The sequence below is a fragment of the Tursiops truncatus genome, chromosome 2, assembly GCF_011762595.2.
Source record: "Tursiops truncatus isolate mTurTru1 chromosome 2, mTurTru1.mat.Y, whole genome shotgun sequence".
Classification (NCBI taxonomy): domain Eukaryota; kingdom Metazoa; phylum Chordata; class Mammalia; order Artiodactyla; family Delphinidae; genus Tursiops; species Tursiops truncatus.
The window spans coordinates 101,428,735-101,449,363 of NC_047035.1; the positions used below are offsets into that span (position 1 = coordinate 101,428,735).

The following is a 20,629-nucleotide window of genomic DNA, read 5'->3' on the forward strand; positions in this document are numbered from 1 at the left end:
GTATGAATTTAGAACTCGCTGGGGTGGTAAAATGCCAGCTGACATAGACTTCATTTTATAGTTCATAAAGCTTTTTGAACCTGACTTAATCCAAACTTTATTTCATTTGGTGTTTTATGTTTAATTTTCTTGTTTTAGGGACCTCTTCAACCAAAAAGAACAGACTGGGGAAAAGATAAGCTAAGGTTCCATTTCCTTTCCCATTTTTGTTTTTTGTGTCATTGCTTTCAAATGTTAGTATGTGATTAAGGTATTACATAGAAGTTTTATAATACTGGTTTTACTTGGTTTTATTAGGGTGAAAAATCTACATTTTGATATTTCATTACTATATGTTTTTTAGTAAAAATTTTCATGTCAATGTGAACCAGGTTATTTTTTCATACAAAACAGTAGTGTTTGGTCGTGTTTGTGAGACAAAACAAGTAGGGTGAGAAAGAAACCCTTTCACTCTGAAAAGAATCTTAAATTGTTTTTTTTTTAAGCCTTGAATTATTTTACTTTTGTCCATTTCTTGTCATTTAACCTTGGACAAATGACATCTCTCTCCTGTGCATTTGTTTGCCTCTACAATTCAGAGGAGTATTCTAAGAACTGGTGAGGGTATTTATGAATTGGTCTGAACAATATTGTAGGGAAACTAGGAAGATTAGAGTTTCTCCTTGTACATCAGGGAAGCTGTATCTTGTGTGTATGGATCCTTCTGTCACTTTTTCCCTTTTGTTTGGTGTCTCTTGGTCACTTGCATATTAATTCTTTCACTAGAGTTGGTTTTTGACAAAAGATATAGTAAAAATAATTTCATTTTGGTGAAAAATGCATTGCAGTGGAGGTTATACCGTGACAAATTTCACTTCAGTACTCTATTTCTACAGATAATTGAAAAATAGCTATACTGATCTTTAAGATAAGAGATCAGCAATTTACTCATATAAAGCAAAGGAATAGTCAGCAGATACTCCTAAATAGTTATTTTCACTTTAAAATTTAAAATGTGGAATAAAAACCTCATTGAATCAAACCAATTAAATTTTTTAGATGCTTCTTGTATTATTTTGTCAAAGAGGGGTTTCTGTAACATGCTTTACTTAGAGCGTAATTATATGTGCCCTTGTTTTGACATTTCCCCTGGTGGCTAGGATTTCAATAGGAAAAAAAAAAGTGACAGTACTAAAAATGATGGTAAAGTATGTTATAACTTGACATTAACATTCTATGGGTGACATTATTATACATAAAGAGTGTAGGGCTAGAGACAGGAGATCTGGATTTTAAATCTAGCTTTGCTTGCTATTCATTAGATCTGTGACTTTGTGGATGATTATCCATCCGGGGCTTCAGATCTCTCTCAACTGTTAAATGAGAAGTGTGGGATAGGTAACTCTAGTTTTCTCTAGGTCCCAATTTTAATGGTTTGCATTTTTAGTTAGGTGTTTTTGGTATTAATCGTATTCATCATGATCCAGTCCCCAGAAAGAAATGCTATACTGAGAGTATTAATTCCTTCATGGTATGTATATATTAGAGACAGGGGGAAAAGAAGAAACAAAACAAATGATTGAGCCATGTTTGTTGTTCTAGATAATGCTTCTGTCCCATTGTAGATATTACTCATGATTAGCTCTCATATGATACTAAAAAATGAAACTTTTACTCCTGGTAATGCTCTTTAAATCATCCTGGGTAATTTGCTTTCAGAAACCCATAATCATTGTTCAGTGAATTTCCAGAAATGCATTTGAATGCCTTACATCTCTGTTCTTTCTTTGCTGCATCCCATAGTGTTTTGGTAACAGCTGGCCCAAGTTTCTGCAGGTACTCAGTTTATTACCATGGCGTGAGCAGTGAGTGAGCTACAAATGTTTAAAAACAAATACTAAACTGAGCTTACATTTTAGATAGAGGTACTGCATTACTATTTAATCATTCTGCAAGTATTTATTGATTGTCTCATGTTCTTGGCATTATTCTTGGCCTTCAGTGAAGAAGGCACTGTGCCTTCATGCAGTGGATACTTTATTAGGGGAAACAATAAACAGAATAGCTTTATGTAGTGGTAAGTGCCATGAAGAAAATAGGGGCATGTAATGGAGAATGAATGAAAGTGGGGCTCTACTGTGCATTGAGAGGTTAGAAAGGGCCTCTTTTTAGAGGTAATACTTGATTTGCGATCAGTGATTAAAAAGAGTCAGCCATAGTGGCAATCTGGAGGAAGAGCGCTGCAGACAAAGCAAACGGTAAATACATTAGATTGGGTTTGATTCTGGAGAATCTACAATTGTGAATTAATTGTTTGGTTTGTCTGTTAGTCTTTTTCATAATTACTGATAGACAATTGTAAAAGGAAGGTTAAAAATATTTATGTGTAGTAACCAAATGTAATGTGTTGACATTGTTTAAATCCTGACTCAAACCAACTGTAGAAAGTAATTTTTGAAGCACTTTGGAGGAAATTTGAATGTGGATAGGTATTAGATGATTTCAAGGAATTATTGTTAGTTTTGTGAGGGATGCTAATAGCATTATGTTTATGTAAGAAAATGCCCATTTTTAGAGATGGAGACTGAAGAATGAGGAAGAGAAATTTGTTTGGTATTCGTTTAAAAATACTTCCGAGCAAAGAAAGGATGGGAGAGATGAGTTAGATGAAGCAAGTGTGGAATAATCCTGATAATTGTTGTGTTGGAGTGATAGGTATATGTGTAGTAATAATATTGTTCTCCTTTTGTGAGGTTTGAAAATGTTCTTACTTTAAAGTGCATTTAAAATAATTTATACCCTATTTAGATGTCTTCTTCTTTTTTTTCTCTTCCTCCCAGTTTTGATAAAATGTAGACTTTTGTTCCTCTTTCTAAACATTCATCATTTATTCAACAAATATGAGTACTGTATTTCAGGCACTGTGTCAGTGCTTGAGTTAAAACAAAGAGCAGGACCTTAAGGCCTGCCTGTGAGGAGCTTATGGTTTGCTGGATGAAGAGAGAGACCCTCAGTGTAGACTGTGTTAACATGAAATCATAGATTTCTGTGTTTTCCTGAGGGTACACAGGATCAGCATCTTAGTGTTTATGTGGTTACTGAACAAATATTTTTCTTGGGACATCCCTGGCGGTCCATTGGTTAAGACTCTGTGCTCCCAATGCAGGGGGCACAGGTTCAATCCCTGGTTGGGGACCTGAGATCCTGCATGCTGCATGGTGTGGCCAAAGAAAAATTGTTTTTTTCTTTTTCTAGAGAATTGAGAGTTTAGGAAGTTCTGTATGCAGCTGTGTGCCAGTCTGAGTCACTGTTGTATTCATTTCCCTTATTCATATGTTCTATAGGGCATCAGAATAAATCACCTTTTTACTTTACTACCTTTTGACATCCCAGTTTGCCTTTATTTAAATTTTTTATTTTGAAATAATTTCAAACCTAAAGTTTAAAAAATGGTACTGAGAACTCTTCAATATCCTCTAGTCAGATTTGCCAGTTTTTAAAATTTTGTTGCATTTGCTTTAATGCTCTCTTCTGAGTCACTTCAAAGTAAATTGAATGTATTATGCCCAAGTCTCTAAATATTCACTGTGTATTGTATTCTTTTGCATTATCACAATACAGTTACCAGATTCAGGAAATCTAACATTGATAATACTATATTATCTAATCTATCTAATCTATAGCCCCTATTCCAAGTTTGTCAGTTTGTCCCAGTAATAGCATTTGTTCCTTTGTAGCATTTTCCCCATAGGATCCAGGCCAGGATTGCAAATTGCATTTAGTTGTCATATCTCTTCAGTCTCCTTTCATCTGGAACAGTATCTTAGCCTTTCTCTTTCATTGTATTGACATTTTTGAAGAACACAGGCTATATATTTCATAGAGTATTCTCAATTTGGATTTGTCTGATGTTTCCTCGTAATTAGATTCAGGTTATGCATCCCCAGCGGGGGATTTTGTATCTTTCTCAGGGTATGATATTGAAGTACCTGTTACCGGTCTGCCCCTCATTGGTGATGTTAATTTTTAGTTACCTGGTCACGGTGTTGTCTGGTTTCTTCACAGGAACGTATAATTATTTTTCCCCTCTCACCTAATAAGCAGTCTGTGGGGTAACTTTGAGGTAGAGCATATATCCTGCTTCTAATCAGATCTGTATTTTCATCAAATTTCCCTCCTGGATTTAACATCCATCGATGATTCTTGCCTGTGCTGATGTTTATATTGATGGTTGCAAAATGGTTATTTTCTGACTCCGTTTCTTTATGTCAATAGGCGTTCTGTTTTAGGGCAGAAGCATCCTTTTATTATCTGTTATCAATATGGACTTATGTACTTCCTGTCTTACTCAATGGGTTATACTCCATTATTGCCTTTATTTATTTTGATGCTCAGATTGTCCCAGGTTTGTCCAGTGGGAGCCTTTCTACCCTGGATTCTGTGTCTTTTTGACATACTCTCATAATTTTTTTGGAGTATTTCCTCTCTTTTTGCACATCTCAGTTCTGGAATCAGCCATTCTCCAAGGAGCCCTGGGTCCTTACAGTGGGGAATCCAATTTGCTTTTGAGTTATCTATTTATATATAGAAATAATCTCTTCTTTTCTGGATCAGGACATCTTTTGAGAAACTAAATTTAAATTAGACTTTGATAATGGGTTTGTATTTCTCTGAAGATTTTGTTTATGAAGTAATTGCATAAGATTTAGCAATTATATTTACCGTAAAGCAATTATTTTATTCTTTCCTTTTTCAAATACATAAGTTCTAATTTGATCTTAATCGTGATCAAATGAAATAGAAGAAGAAAAAGGGTTATTTTATTTTATGTTACCGTGTGTGTGTGTGTGTGTGTGTGTGTGTGTATGTATATGTGTGTGGGAAGGGTTTAACCACTTAACTGTTAAAAAATGACTTAAGTTTTATATACTTAACTGTTGTTTTTTTTATATTTATTTTTTTTATTTTTGGCTGCATTGGGTCTTCATTGTTGCCCGCGGGCTTTCTCTAGTTGCGGCGAACGGGGGGCTACTGTTCGTTGTGGTGCACGGGTTTCTCTTTGCGGTGGCTTCTCTTTGTTGTAGAGCACGGGCTCTAGGCGCACAGGCTCTAGATGCGCGGGCTTCAGTACTTGTGGCACTTGGGCTCCGTAGTTGTGGCTTGCAGGCTCTAGAGTGCAGGCTCAGTAGTTGTGGCTTGTGGGCTCTAGAGCGCAGGCTCAGTAGTTGTGGCGCACGGGCTTAGTTGCTCCGCAACTAAGTCCTCCTGGACCAGGGCTCAAACCCGTGTCCCCTGCATTGGCAGGCGATTCTTAACCAGTGCGCCACCAGGGAAGTCCCTACTTAACTGTTTTTAACTGAGTCATCAGACATTTTGGTTTGAGGAAATTGTTGCTTTTTAACTAGCTTTTTAAATGAAAATGTTTTTATTGTAATATAGAATGATATTTCATATAAGAGTGGGAACTCAAAGGCACATTATTCCAGGCAGTTACTGTTACATCTTGGTATATTTCACAGCCATTGTCTCACCTTTGCATCGGTATTTGCTTTATTTGTCTTTTAAACTTAACTTTTAAGTATTTTTCCTGGCAGTATTTTGAATGATTTTTATTTTTGAACCAATTAACATCTGTACATGGTTTAAAAATTAGTTCCAAATGGCTTATAGTGAAAAAAACAGCAGTCCCCTCTGCAACCCCTCCTAATCTCCTAGTTCCACTTCCTAAGTGGGAACACTTTCAGCTCTTAAATTTTTTTTTTCTTTTGGTATTTACCTTCATATTTCTAAATAATATGCTTATATATCTACTTAGCCACTTTAGATGTCAGTTTACATTTTTTGTTTTTTAAATAATTATTTAATTTTTAAGATAAAATACATATCAATACAAAGGATACTAAATTCACAGGGTACAAAGGGCATACAGGGAAAGATAAGTCTTCTTGCCATCCCTGTCTTCCCACCACCCAGTTCTTTTCCCTGGAGACATATTCCCTCTTCTTAGTTTATATGTATCTCCAGAGCAGTGGTTCTCTGTGGTCTGTGGAGTCTTGAGGGGGGTCTTCAAATGTTTCAAGTTATCTGTTGGTTTGAAACTATTTCATAATAATACTAACTTCTTCTTTGTTACTTAACTATGTTGACATTTGCACTGATGGTGCAAACACAGTGATGGGTAAAACTACTGGCCCTGCAGTGCATATCAAGACAGTGGCAAAAATTGTACTAATAGTCATATTCTTCATCACTATACATTAATGGTTGGGGAAAAAAACCTGGTTTCATTTAAGAATATCCTCCATGAAGCAGTAAAGCTTGTTAATTTTATTAATCTTGATCCTTGAGTACATGTTTTTTTAATAGTTCATGTGACAAAATGAAAAGAATGTTATACGACACTTCTGCTGCATACCGAAGTATGATGCTTGTCTTGAAGAAAAATATTTGTGTGATTGAGTTGCGAGCCCAACTAGCAAACTAGTTGCTTTTTTCATGGAACACTATTTTTACTTGAAAGAATGACAAACTGTAGTTATTTAAACTTGGGTATTTGTACATATTTTCTCAAAAATAAATGAAGTGAGCCTGTCACTTCAGGGAAAACAACCAACAGAATTTATTGCCAGGATAAAATTAAGGCTTTCAAGCAGAAATTAGAATTTTGGAAAACATATCTGCCACTCTGATCTTGGCAACATCTCAGGACCTTGCTGATGAAATTGTTGGTGATATTAACAAATGTGATTTTTTTTTTAATTTGCTGTGTTATAATGAAATGTGTCATTGTTTGGAAGATGTGCATAACTCGGTGGACCAACTTTTTTCAAAAGATCAATGCATGATATTAACAGAATCATGCTGTGGGTATAAGGGCCTACTTAAGTGCAAGATAGATCAATAGATTTTTTTTTTTTGATCAATAGATTTTAAATGAAATGGTCTGGAAAGTTTCATTGATATGGTTTCAGAGTCCACCTTGCAACTAACCTTTACAGAATTACGCTTGTTAAGTTTTGGCTTAATATCAAAGAAGAATAATATCCACACTTATCTGAAAAGGTTATTAAAAATATTCCTTCTTTTATCAACCACATATTGGTGTGAAGCTGGATTTTCATTTTAGATTGACTACAGGAGCAGATATAAGAAATCGGGTTTCTCTATTAAAGAAATTTGCAAAAATGTACAGCAGTGCCACTCTTACTAATTTTTTTGGAAAAAATACATTCATAAATGTTACTTATTAGCATGGAGTGGATTTACCTTTGCTGATTTTAAATAAAAAATTTTAAAGCATTTACCAGCTTTCCTCTATAATATTATTACCAGTACATACAACCCACATAATAAAAGCCCTTTGAGTTCCTCAATTATTTTTTAAGAGTGAAAAGGGGTTCACAAGTCAAAAAGTTTAAAAACTGTTGCTACGGCTGGTTAATCCAGAGGGTTAAGCAGTTTTAAGCATTACCTTTTGACTGCTTATGGAAAAGGAGTTCACGCTTCTCTCTTTACCGTTTCTCCCAATATAGTTGTATCACAATTTTAGATTATTTTATTTTCTTTTGTTTTTCAAAAACATACTTCATATTTACTCTTTTATTATATAAATATCAGTTTAACCTTTTACTGTAAGAATATAAATGTTTTAAGAGAGGCTTTGTTATTCTTTATACAGATTCACAGTCAATTAATTGATAAAGGTCTCTGGGTTTCTTTAACTCCATGGTCTCGTATGTTGCATATTTTAAATAACAATTCAGCATATATTTACTGAATGCCAATTATGTGTTCAACACAGTAGTGATGAAAATCAAGTCTTGGCCTTAGTGGGAAAACAAGTAAATTTTACAGATGGTGATTATGGAAATAACTGGGCTGGGAAAAGAAGATGGGGGTAGGGTTAGCTTTTTAAGTATGAGGTGGTCAGGGATGGTCTCAAGGATAAGGAAACATTTAAGCACAGACCCAAATGAAGCAGGTAGGAGAGCCTTATGGATATCCTGGGGACAAGCATTCCGAGCAGATTAAATAGCAATAGTATGCTTGGCCGGCAGAGGAATCAGCCAAGAAGCTGTTGCGGCTGGAGTGGAGTGGAGGAGAAAATGGTGGTCTCTTAGGACAAAGGTAGAAAGGGTTTATGTCCTTCATTTTTACGAAATGTTCTTTGTAGCTTTGATAACTACTTAGTCATTTTTTCCTCTGTTCTCTTTTTGGAATTGTTTGTGAAGTCAGATGATTGGATTTTGTTGCTGTTTTGTACTTGCTGTTAGTTCCTCTGTGTGTGTGTGTGTGTGTGCCCGTGCACATAGTTTTTAAAAAATGTTGGGCTTCCCTGGTGGCGCAGTGGTTGAGAGTCCGCCTGCCGATGCAGGGGACACGGGTTCGTGCCCCGGTCCGGGAAGATCCCACATGTCGCGGAGCGGCTGGGCCCGTGAACCATGGCCGCTGAGCTTGCGCGTCCGGAGCCTGTGCTCCGCAACGGGAGACGCCACAACAGTGAGAGGCCCGCGTACCGCAAACAAAACAAAACAAAACAAAAACAAAAAAATGCTTATTGTATGCCATCTCCTTTTCTTCCCACTCCCCTTCTTTCTGTTCTTTGTACGTGTTAGGCCTGTTCCTGCTACATGGTCTTTCCTTACTGTTTCCGCCTGCTAGGAATGGTGTTCTTCCAGAACTGCGTGGCTTGGTTGATTGGTGGCTGGTTCCTTCTCATGATTCGTGTCTTTAGTTTCTTAGCGAGGAGACTGTTGATGGTTAACCTTTACCATTTGTTTTATTTCCTTAAGAGCACATATTTCTAAAATTATCTTGATTGTTTGTCTACTCGTGTCTTGTTTGTCCTCATTTGCATGCAGTTTCCATGAGAGACTTTCTGTGTTCTGTTCACTGCTGATCCCAGTATCTAGAATGGTGCCCAGCTTGTAATGGGCTCTCAATAAATATTTATTGAATGACCACAATACATAAATAAATGGTAGCTAATGTATTATCAGTGATATTGTATCTTCTAAAATGTTAATAAACTACTGTAAAATTCATTTCTGTTACCTGGGTGTTGTTTCCAGATCCTGATCTGATTTCAGATGCTTGGGATAGAAAAAGTTTGGATAACCTGACTTGTAATTATCCTGCTAGAACTGAATAGATCTTTTCTGAAACCTTCTTCCTATACTTGCATTTATCCATTTTATTCCAGCGTGAGTGAATATTTTTCCTCATAGATGGCAGTTCTGGGTAGCAGTTCTAATGCCTCGACTTACTTTTCAGTCATCTTCCTTTATCTTGAACAAGTTTCAGTTTAAAAGATTTTCTTCTTTTCTCTCCTATCATCTTCACTAACCCTCAGTTGCCTCTTTTTCAGTTGCCACTTTCTTCCCCAACAAGAAGAAGTCACAGTTTATGTATACTGAAACCAAAGTTCTGAAGATTACCCAAAAAGTATATGAGTAAATGTTTGTAGGCTAGACATGTATAGGAATCCACATTAAGGTTAGGATTACTATATTTATCTAGAATATGAAATTCTTGGAACAGGGTAGCATCTTAACTATCTTTTAAATTATTACCTTGAGCAGTGTCTGGTATCAAAAAACTAAAATAGGTTTATTGAGTAAAGTAGCTGACATTAGTATACTGGATAATAAATCCTTGGTTTCCCCAAACCAGTACCCTGGGATTGTTTAATAGCTTGCTGTTTTTGCTTTTTGCCACAAAGATTTTCACTTGCTGTCTGAATACACAGGTTCAAGGAAGACAAAAATGTCATTTGGTCCAAATAACCTTGGAAATCCCTAAAGTTGCCCATAAAATATATAGATATACAGTCTCTGAAAGTCCAACACATCCTATTTTTCCTTCAGTGTTGGAACAAATCACGTTTCATTGTTAAACACTAGATGAAGTTGTAGGCTATGTTTGTGATCCATGTTATGGGAAAAATAAATGGCTCTAAACATTAGAATCTGACAGCACAGCAAGATACTCATATCATGAGAGGCACATGGGAAGTAAGGCCAACTAGAAAGTAGTAAAATATTACCTTTTTGTGTTCATTTTGGGCATTCACTCATTGAGCAGAATAGCAGGCATAATCTACATGGTTTAAATTATTTTTTTTTCTTCATATAGTTGAATTTATATTAGTGTGCTCTCTATCCAGAGGTGTTCCCCTATCCAGTTTTCAGCCTTTACCTTCAGTCATTAAAGTGTCAGTAACTCTTCCTGGTTTTTCTCTTATGACTCTTTTTCTCATTCTTTAGAACATACTATTAATTAATATTCCCCAGGTTACATATTTTGACCTAGATCACGTACGTAGAGCAAAACCAACTTTTATCTAAGTACACTTGGACTTCATTCAGGGAGAAATTGTTCCCTTGGACACTTGTGCTCAGCATATTAGATCTTACATTCTCAAAGTAGCTGCCATCTTTTCTAATCTAGTTTTCTGTTTTATTTTGTTACCCCAACCTTTACTTTGGGGCTTTAACAACTCAGGGTTTTGGTCTGATCTGCAAGAGGAATTTGAGGTTCTCTTGAATAAGACTAACTTGAGGTGGGTGTACCTACAGAACTGAAGGTCTGCCAAAAACAAAAAAAAAAGGAAAAATTCATGGGGGCAGATTGTGGACTTTTTTGCCAAGATGATTTCTAAAAGCTAGTTGACTATTTAGCTTTAAAAACAGTAATAAAAGCCAGTATGTGCATACATTATTTTGCTTAAAAATTTATAACAACCTTTTGAGGTAAATATTTCCATTTTTCAGATGAGGAAATTTAGGCACAGGATGGTTAGTAACTTGATGAAGACTCACAGCAATGATGGAGTTGAAGGGATTTAAAGTTCATTAGGTTTTGAGTCACATGAGAAAGGAATTCCAAAATTCAGGGGCTTAATCTGAATTTCTGTAATACCTTTAATGAAAACAGTAAGCTGTTTTCTTATCTCCACTGGGCATGGCCTTTGTCAAAAGAGAGGGAAGGATGGTGATATTTTATTTGGATGGTGTGATTAAGAGGGACTTAATTTTTCTGTGCTTTTTCTCTGTATTCTAGATTTTCTGTAGTGAAGATTTTAAAAATCTATTGAAGTATAATTTATAAAAGGCACACATTTTACTGTACAGTTGAGTGAGTTTTGGCAAATATATACATCCATGTAACCAACACCCCAATCAGGACATAAAACATTCCATCACCCTAGAAAGTTCTTTCTTGCTCCTTTGCAATAAGTCATCCGTATCTCCTGTCCCGGGCAACCACTGATCTGATTTTTGACATCGTGGATTAGTTTTGTTTGTTGTAGAACCTCATATACATACAAATCATGTAATATTACTGTTTTGTGTCTGGCTTCTTCTGCTCATCAAATATTTTCTGTCTAGCATTTTTTTGTGAAAATTTGCAAACATATAAAAGTTGAAAGAATTGTACAGCAAGCACCCATTTCCCTATCACCTAGATTCTACAGTAACCAATTTGCTTTTTTGCCTTATCACATATCATTCCATCTATCCATTCCTCTAACCATTCATCAGCCAAGTTTATTGGTGTGTGTGGTGTTTTGTTTGTTTGGTTTTGTATTGCAAATTGTTGCAGACATCAGTGCATTTTACCCCTAAACAAATTCAGCTTCCATGTCATTAACTAGAGTTGGATACTTGTTTACAGTTCTTTGTTTTTGAAGTAAAATTACATACAGTGAAATGCACAAATCTTAAGTGTACCATTTAAGTTTTGCCAGATGTATACATTTGTGTAACCCAAATCCTTATGAAGAGGTAGAACATCACCATCACCTTGGAAAAGTTCCCTCATGTGCCTCCTGTTCAATTGTTTCCCCCTATCCTTTGTAGAACACAACCACTGTTTTGACTTTTTTTCATCTTAGACTAAATTTGCCTGATCTAGAACTTCATATAAATGGAATCAGTATAGATAGATGTTTCATATCTGATTTCCTTCCCTTAGCAGGATGTTTTTGAGAGTCATCTGTAATGTTACTTGTATCAGTAGTTCCTTCTTTGCTGTTGTTCTTGTTACTGTTTGGTATCCCATTGTACCTATATATCATAATTTGTTTATCTTTTCACTTGTTGGAGATTTGTTTTTCCCAGTTTTGGGTTCTTATGAGTAAAGCTTTGAACATTCACATACAAATCTTTTTGTATACCTGTATTTTCCAACCTAGGTGTGGAATTACTGGATCATAGGTTAGATGAATGTGTGACTGTACTAGCAGCTCCTAAGAGTTGTATGTGGAGTTCCAGTTGTGCCACATCCTTAACATTTGGTGGTTTTGGTCTTTTTAGTCTTTTAGCCTTTTATTGGGTATACAGTTGTATCTCACTGTGGTTTTAGTTTGCATTTCCCTGGTAACTGAAAATATTGAGCATTTTTTCATGTACTTACTGGCCATTTGTATATGTTTAGAAAAATGTTAAAAATTATTTGCCTGTTTTTTGGGAGGTTGTCTTATTAAGATGTGAGAGTTTTACATATATTCTGGATTCAGATTGGGTGTGTATTTGTATATACATGTAAATTATATATATGTATATAATTTTCTCTGTTCTATGCTTGCTATCTTGCCTTTTTGTTTTCTTAATGGTATCTCTGAAGAATAGAAGGCTTTTATTTTTATAAAGTCTAGTTTATCAGTTAAAAAAAAATGTTTAGTCCTTTTTGTTTTCTATGAAATCTTTGCCCATGGTGTGATCACATAAATTTTCTGTTCATTTCTTTTTTGAAGTTTTAGCTTTTGGGTTTAAGTCTGTGATCTGTTTCGAGTTACGTTTTGTATCTGGTGTAAGGTAGGGGTTGAGATTTTTCCCAGACAGCTCACTAGTTGTTCTACCACCATTTGTTGAAAAGACTTACTCCTTCCCTATTATCTTGGCACTGTTGTTGAAAATCATTTGATGATATGTGTGAGGCTATTTCTGGACTTTCCAGTCTATCTGTATGCCAATAGCACCCTGTTTTGTTACAGTTGGGCTTTAATGTAATCTTGCTATTTGTTTTCTATTTGTCCCATTTATTCTCTGTTCCTTTTTCCCCCCTTCTCTTGTCCCCTTTAGTCTTGAGTTTTTTTTAGTTTTTGTGTTTTGTTTTCTTGCATTACATTTTACTTCCACTATGGGCTTATTAGCTATACCTACTTGTTTTATTTTTTATCTTTGATGGTCTCTTTGGGTTTACACTATGCATATTTAACTTTTCACAGTCTGCCTTCAAGGAATAATAGACTATTTCATGTGTAAGAAACAACAGTCTATTCTTTGCTCTGCTTCTGTGCTTTGTGTTATTATTGTCATACATTTTACTTTTACATGTTAGTAGTTTGGGGAGGATTTCTTTGTTCAAATTTTGGGGTGGTGGCTAGAGATCAATCCTTGTGAAGGTGAGTGTCTTTATGAGGAAGATGCTGGTAGAACTCACTTTTTTCCATTCCACTTTCACAGAAGTGACCAGATGGTGATGATTTATGAAAATGTCTTTTAAATTTGATAAATTCAGACCAGAAAACTTAGATATTTGAGGCTAAAAAAAAGATGGTTATATCATATATTCTTTTTGTAGAACTAGACCAAAATTAGAACTTGGAGCATTTGTAACTGAATATCTCTGAATATTACCCAGTTATTGACTTTAGGCAAATTATTCAGTGAAAAACATTAAAAAATTCCTCCCCTATGTTTTTAATCTGAATATAAGGTAAATTTAGTTGTTCTTTATATTAATTAAAGTTTTTGTTTTTAAATGACTTTGCTCATCTCATTCTAAGCTTTTATTTTCAGGTCTTGATTTTGTCATTCAGTTTATATGTAATCCTTTTTCAGCTTTGTGTCACTTGAGACTATGGTGAACATTCCATTTATGCCCTCATGTGAAATCATGGCTAAAAACAGATTTTGGAATGCACGTTGTAGGCTAATTTTTAATTATACAGCTCATTTTATGTTGCTGATTATTTGTATATTCCAGACAAGTTTTGGGATTGCTCTTTATTCTGTTTTAACTTCTAAGTGTATTGTAGCTTACAATTCTTCTCTACCTATTGGAAAGTAGTGAAGTTGAGACTGTGCTGCCTGATTAGAGTGGTAGGGAGCGAGCTTAGTGTTAAGGGTGGAAATGAAGGGAGAACATAGGGCTTTAGTTGTTGTGAAGTAGATTCCTCCATCTCATACTAAATTAAAACAAATTCTGGGGGAAATCTTGGAATTCTGTGGACCTTAGTCTATTCTTTCATATGCTGAAAAGTATCCCAAGAAGTTATCTTACTTTCTCCTTTTCTTCTTAACAGTAAGTTCTAGACAATTAGTTGTTTGAAGTGGAATGGCATATTTGAAGATTATATGTTGTCTCTCAGAAGATCATATGTTGTCTTTCAGATCACTGGTTTTTAAAATTTTGTAGGTGTACTTCATCATTAAATATGTGGTTCATTTAGAGAACGTCTGCCATGGAAATAGGGTAATCAAGTCTCGTTTCTTCCCATTTCACTATTTTTCCTTTTATTCTTCCTGGAAAACCTTCCTTGGTACAGCTTCCCCTTCAGAATTGAATTAAGTTCTACTCTGGTTTGTTTCAGTGCATACCTCTTTCATGATACTGTATTTTAACTATCTACTGATAGGTTTCTCTACCTGCTGGTCTGTAACTTCTTAAGGACAGGTCTGCGTCTTATTCATCTTTGTACTTGCAATATTTGGGACAGTCTAGCACTTAGGAAGTATTCATTGCATGGTATATTTGTTTGCTAGGGCTTCCATAACAAAATACCACATGCTGGGTGACTTAAACAACAAAAATCTATTTCATCACAGTTCTGGAGACAAGAGTCCAAGAACAAGTTGTGGGCAGGTTTGGTTTCTCCTGAGGCCTCTCTCCTTGGTTTGCAGATGGCCGCCTTCCTGTTGTATACTCACATGGTCTTTTCTCTGTGTCTCTCTGAGTGTCCAGATTTCCTCTTTTTATAAAGGACATCAGTCAGATTGGATTAGGGCCCACTCATATGACCTCATTTAACCTTAATTATTGCTTTGAAGGCCCTATATATAGTCACATTCTGAGGTACTGGGGGCTAAGGTTTCAACATATGAATTTTGAGGGGACACAATTCAGTCCATAGCACATGAATTTTTTGATTTGGCATACATTCCAGCTGAAGGGGATTTGTTATGGTCCAACACCAAACCAAGGTTGTCAAGGTTGGGACCAAAGATTTCCTAGTTTGTATAAGAACAAATGGCTTAATTCTAGTGTTTTGTCTTAATGTAGTTGTCGTACATGTTTAATGATTAAGACACTGTAGCCTTTAGTGCTTGGAAGTACTACTACTACTAAGTTTTCTTTCCTTCACTGTTTATATCACAAAAAAGTGATAAAACACACTCACACATGCATTCGGGCACATGAATGCTTTGTGTACATATTGGCTGTTAATGCATCTTTGCTGAACATTTTAACCCAAGAAATAAATTTTTTAAATTGAAGTACAGTTCATTTACAATGCTGTGTTAATTTCTGCTGTATGGTGAAGTGATTCAGTTGTACATATATATACATTCTTTTTTTAATTCTTTTCCATTATGGTTTATCACAGGATATTGAATATAATTCCCTATGCTATACAGTAGGACCTTGTCGTTTATCCATTCTATATATAATAGCTTACATCTGCTAACCCCAAACTCCCACTGCATCCCGACCCCACCCCCACCCCTTGGCTACCACAAGTCAGTTCTCTATGCCTGTGAATCTGTTTCTGTTTCGTAGATACGTTCATTTGTTTCATATTTTAGATTCCACATGTAAGTGATATCATATGGTGTTTGTCTTTCTCTTTCTGACTTACTTCACTTAGTATGATAATCTCTAGTTCTATCCATGTTGCTGCAAATGGCATGATTTCATTTTTTTAATGACTGAGTGGTATTCCATTGCATATATGTACCACATCTTCTTTATCCATTCATCTATCGATGGATATTTAGGTTGTTTCCATGCCTTGGCAATTGTGAATAGTGCTTCTATGAACATAGGGGTACATATATCTTTTGAATTATAGTTTTGTCCAGATATTTGTGGGCAGACTTCAGTAGTTGTGGCTCACGGGCTCTAGAGCGCAGGCTCAGTAGTTGTGGCACACGGGCTTAGTTGCTTCGCGGCATGTGGGATCTTCCCAGACCAGGGATTGAACCCGTGTTCCCTGAATTGGCAGGTGGATTCTTAACCACTGCGCCACCAGGGAAGCCCCAGCATTTGTTAGTTGTAGACTTTTTAATGATAGCCAGTGTGAGGTGGTACCTCACTGTAATTTTGATTTGCATTTCTGCAATAATTAGTGATGTTGAGCCCAAGAAATACATTTTTATTTGCCAAATTCCCAGTGGTAGTTTGGAAAGGTGACATCATTCAATAATTTCTCTGTAGAAATTCCATGAATTATACATAATTTCCCAGTGTATACAGATACATGCCTTGCTATCCCAGTGGAGCTACCAGATAGTATTAGGTCCTTTCTTTTCCCTTGGTAGTTCCAGCCTTAGAGTCCCACTCCCTCCTCCCTTAGTAGTTCAGTGTAAGATTTTGGGGGATATTGTTGGCAGTAGTGAGGTAATGGTGAGATTGGAGAGCAGGGTAAGCTCCATTGTCTCTCATTTGTCTCCTCCCTTTCCTAGGAATGGGGGAAATTTGCAAATAATACCCTAGTGCCCCCCTTCCCCTTAAAAAAAAGTTTCTATTTTACAGTTTTTCGTTTACAGAAAAGTTGCAAAGGTAGTACACAGAATTCCCATAAATCTGTCACCGTTTCTCCTATTGTTAACATCTTAGCTATTGTACATCTATCACAACTAAGAAACCAACATTAGTACATTACTTGATTGTAGTCTCCTGTGCTCTCACAGTTTTTCTTTCCTTGTTTGTCATGACTTTAACAGTTTTGAGGAGTGCTTATCAGGTGTTTTGTAGAATGTCCCTCAGTTTGGGTTTGTCTAATATTTTTCTCATTGGTTTCACTCGGGTTGTGGATTCCGGGAAGAATACCACAGAGGTGAAGTGCCCTTGTTAGCATCATGACTTATGATTGATGATATTAATCCTTGATCACCTGGTCAATGTAGGGTTTGCCAGCTTTCGCCACAGTAAAGTTCCTGTCCTTTCCTGTTAGTCTTTTTTTTTTTTTTTTGGAAGCAAGTCATTAAAGGGGGACAAATTGTTCAAAGTTCCACCTTCTGGAAGGGATGTATCTACAATAATCAATTGGAATTCTTCTGTCTTTTCACTCCCACTTATTTATTTAATCATTTGTTTATATCAGTGTGGACTAAATGGGTATTTATTTCATACTTTGAGTTTGAATTCAGTACTGTTATTTATTTTGTTGCCACAACTGTTCTAGCTTTGGCCATTAGGAGCTCTTGCAGGTTGGCTCCAGTGTCCCTTTGACATGCCCCTGTTCTTTTGTGTTTTGTGTCCTTTACTTTTTGGTACTGTAAGATGCTCCAGGCTCATCTGTTTTTCTTGCCACAGTTCTAGTATCAGCCATTCCTCCAAGGAGCCCTGATTCCTTTTGTTGAAGAATGATATTAAAAATCAGGATCTGGGTGCTGGGTCCTAGTTCCCTTTTCTTGACTCAATTCCTGTGCACAGTGTGGAAAGTCTGAATATTTGGATGAATGGTAGAGTGGTTATAGCATCACACATTTGTATCATAGTACTTGATAGTATCTGTGTTTGTTGACTTTGTCTTCTGCTGTGGAGTCCTAAAAGCAGATTTTTAAAAGTACTTCTAAGTGTTTAAAAAAAGAAAAGTTAAAGTCAGAAAGCTTTAAGGAATGTATGCTTGTTTTAGGGCAGGCAAATGGGGAAGAGTCATTAGGTTCTTCTGTTTTATTCTGAATTTCAGAAGAGATGAACTCTCTTTGGATGCAGAAAGGAAGGGTGTCATCAGGAAACCTTCCATGGACAAAGAAGTGTGTTTGAGAACTTCTGCTAACAGGAATTCCAGGCTTCCTTGAGCCTGTTCCTCTCCATTATTATCATCATCATTATTGCTGTCATCATCAATAATATTATTTTGCCATAACTGCTGTTATTCCAGCCTTACCTTTCTTTTCCATAATGCTGAAATTTTTTGTTTTTAAACATACAAGTCATTTACAAATGATTTGTAGACTGTCAGGGCAGGTAGAAGATTAGGGAGGTTGGAGCCTCTTTCCAATTGCTTTTGCTGGAGTTTGGTTGCAAGTAATGGAAATTGGAGCTTTTAATCTATTACTGCCTTGAAACTTTACTAAGTATTTTAGAAAATGAATGGATCTGGATCAAGGAAAGAGTTTGTTGTTGAATTCTCTTGGAAAACCTGATTTGAAATAGCAACTGTAGCTCTAAGAAAAGGTTTTAGTCAAAGAATAGCAGAGTTCATCTTTGTCATAACAGTCGAAGAAAGAGCCAGTGATATTCACAAGGTTTTCTGAACTTAATTTCTAATTTTTTAAAAATTCTATAGTTCAGCCTTTGTCCTCCTACTTATATTTAGCAATTTAGATCTGACACCCGCTAGGGACCAGAGTTTTTAAATAACAAATCTGAATCTCTCTCCTTTTTTTTTTTTTCCTATTTGGTTATTTCACTTTATAAATTTCTCAAAAAAAAAAAGAATAAAAGTAAGTAAAACATTATAGGTAGAATTCACATATGTTTTCCTTCTTGTCAGTTTGAATAAACTTTGCATATTAGGAATATAGTTTCATATTTTGCAGGTATTTTGTATATTTTATTCTTTTACCATTTTTGTGAATTTATATGCGTTTTTTTGTACCATCGACATTGTCATCTTATTTGTACATTTTCAATAAAAATTGAGATAATATTGTTAGTCACAATTGATGTGTTACCATGTTAACCCATGGTAAGCAACTAAAAATTTTTAACCATATTATTATAAATATGTCTAAAACATGCTGTATGCTTGTTTATTTTACTGAGAACAGTCTGTCCCCTGGATGGCTCAGAATCATGATTCTGAACATCAGCTTTTATTCTTTGCTTATTACAGTGTTGCCCTCAGAATCTGTTTACATAAATAATGTTATTTAATCTAGGCAAACTGCTGACTTTTTAGTCATTGGGACAAGTGGCTTAGTTCTTCTATCTTTTAATTATTAGGTGCTGCCACCAGTATTCCATCTGTTATACCTGTAATCAGACAACTAAGCTTATTACTATTAAATATAAAATAATAGTCTCTGAGTATTGAATTGCATGTGGCCTTTCTGACAATTATTTTGAACCTTCGTAGAATCATTTTCCTTTAGGCTCTGTTCCCAAGAGTTGAAGTTGTTGGAAATCTGACTTCCAGATAAATGGAGTATTTATTACTGCCTTACAGAAAGAGAAAAGGGGAGTTATTTCAACAACATGATAAAACCTGAAGAGTATTTTATGCAAGGGAATTATAAGTTACTTAATTATGAAAGATACCATATTTTAACATGAGTATGTTTTTGGGTGGGAGTACGAAGGTTTTTTTTTGTTTCTTGTTTTTTTCATTTAGGGGGTATAAAGTTTAAGGCCAAGTGTGGTACCAGGAAGAAACAGCATTCATTCCAAAATGGCATAATTCTGTAGTGTTCTGCAGTTTGTGGTTCTAGCTCACTTGTTGAGCAGTGCTCTGAAAAAATGTAGACAGCTTCAGGGTCATATTTTGGTGTTTTGGCTCAAGTTTGGTCGATTCTGGGGATGCAGCCCTTGATTTGGTAAACAAGTTCTCCTTCCTTCACACCACCCTCCAACCCTAAAACCACCTTTTGCCCCCACTGCTGCAAAGCCTTCTCCCTGGTCTCTCTGCTTTCTCTCCAGCCTCTTGCTGTTAGCGCCACCTTCAATCTAAACTGTGTTAAGTAGAAACATTATCCCTCACTTTTTGATGATTTGACTCTAGCTTAGTCTCTCCCACTAAAAAACAAAACCAAAAAAACCCCCACACCCCAAACATCAGAGTACTTTGATACTGTCATTCTTTGCCATGTCTCAGCATTGTTTGAAATGAAGGATTTTCTCTGCCTGCCATCACCTTCTGCATACTTCATGGTTTGACTTAGATGTCACCTTCTATATGAATCCTTTACCAGAGACACCACATGCTTTCTCCTTTGTGTTCTATAGAGAGTGCTTTTATTTATATCATTATTCATAGCATTCTGTATTTTGGGTCTTTTATGTTCTTTTTGTCGTACTAAATTATGAACTTCTTGAAAGATAAGACCCTATATCTTATTTATATCTCTGCCCACAGATCCACAAAGCCCTCATAGGTAGTGATTCTTGTGTGTCCAGTTTAAGTTGGTTATTGCATTTGCCTTTGACATAGGCTTGTAGTTATTCCAGAACTAATTGAATAACTAGGCATATACTGTATCAGTCAGAAATTTTCATCTTGACTTTTTCAGCCCACCATCATTTGGTTCCACCCTACCTATTTCAAATAGTCTTTCCTGCTTCTCACAAGGATGTGCTCACTGCTTCGTTGAGGTTGTGACTCTTTGTGACTTCAAAGAGTCTTGCATAAGCCACGATTTTTATTTTTGTATTTTTGATTTGATTTCTCCTTACTACTTTAGCATCATTCAACATA

The 20,629-nt window shown here is 35.7% G+C and overlaps 1 protein-coding gene across 10 annotated transcripts in view; it reads left to right on the top strand.

Moving 5' to 3' along the window:
- RNF111 (ring finger protein 111) overlaps positions 1-20,629 on the top strand; it is a 111,143-nt gene that overhangs the window by 31,164 nt on the left and 59,350 nt on the right. For 7 of the 10 annotated variants that reach the window (XM_019947252.3, XM_019947281.3, XM_019947240.3 and 4 more), the window contains exon 2: positions 139-185. The exons of the other annotated variants lie outside the window; for them this stretch is intronic. In XM_019947252.3, coding sequence (XP_019802811.1) covers positions 139-185 — 47 coding nt within the window. The remainder of the gene's footprint in view (positions 1-138; positions 186-20,629) is intronic. 10 annotated transcript variants of the gene reach the window in all.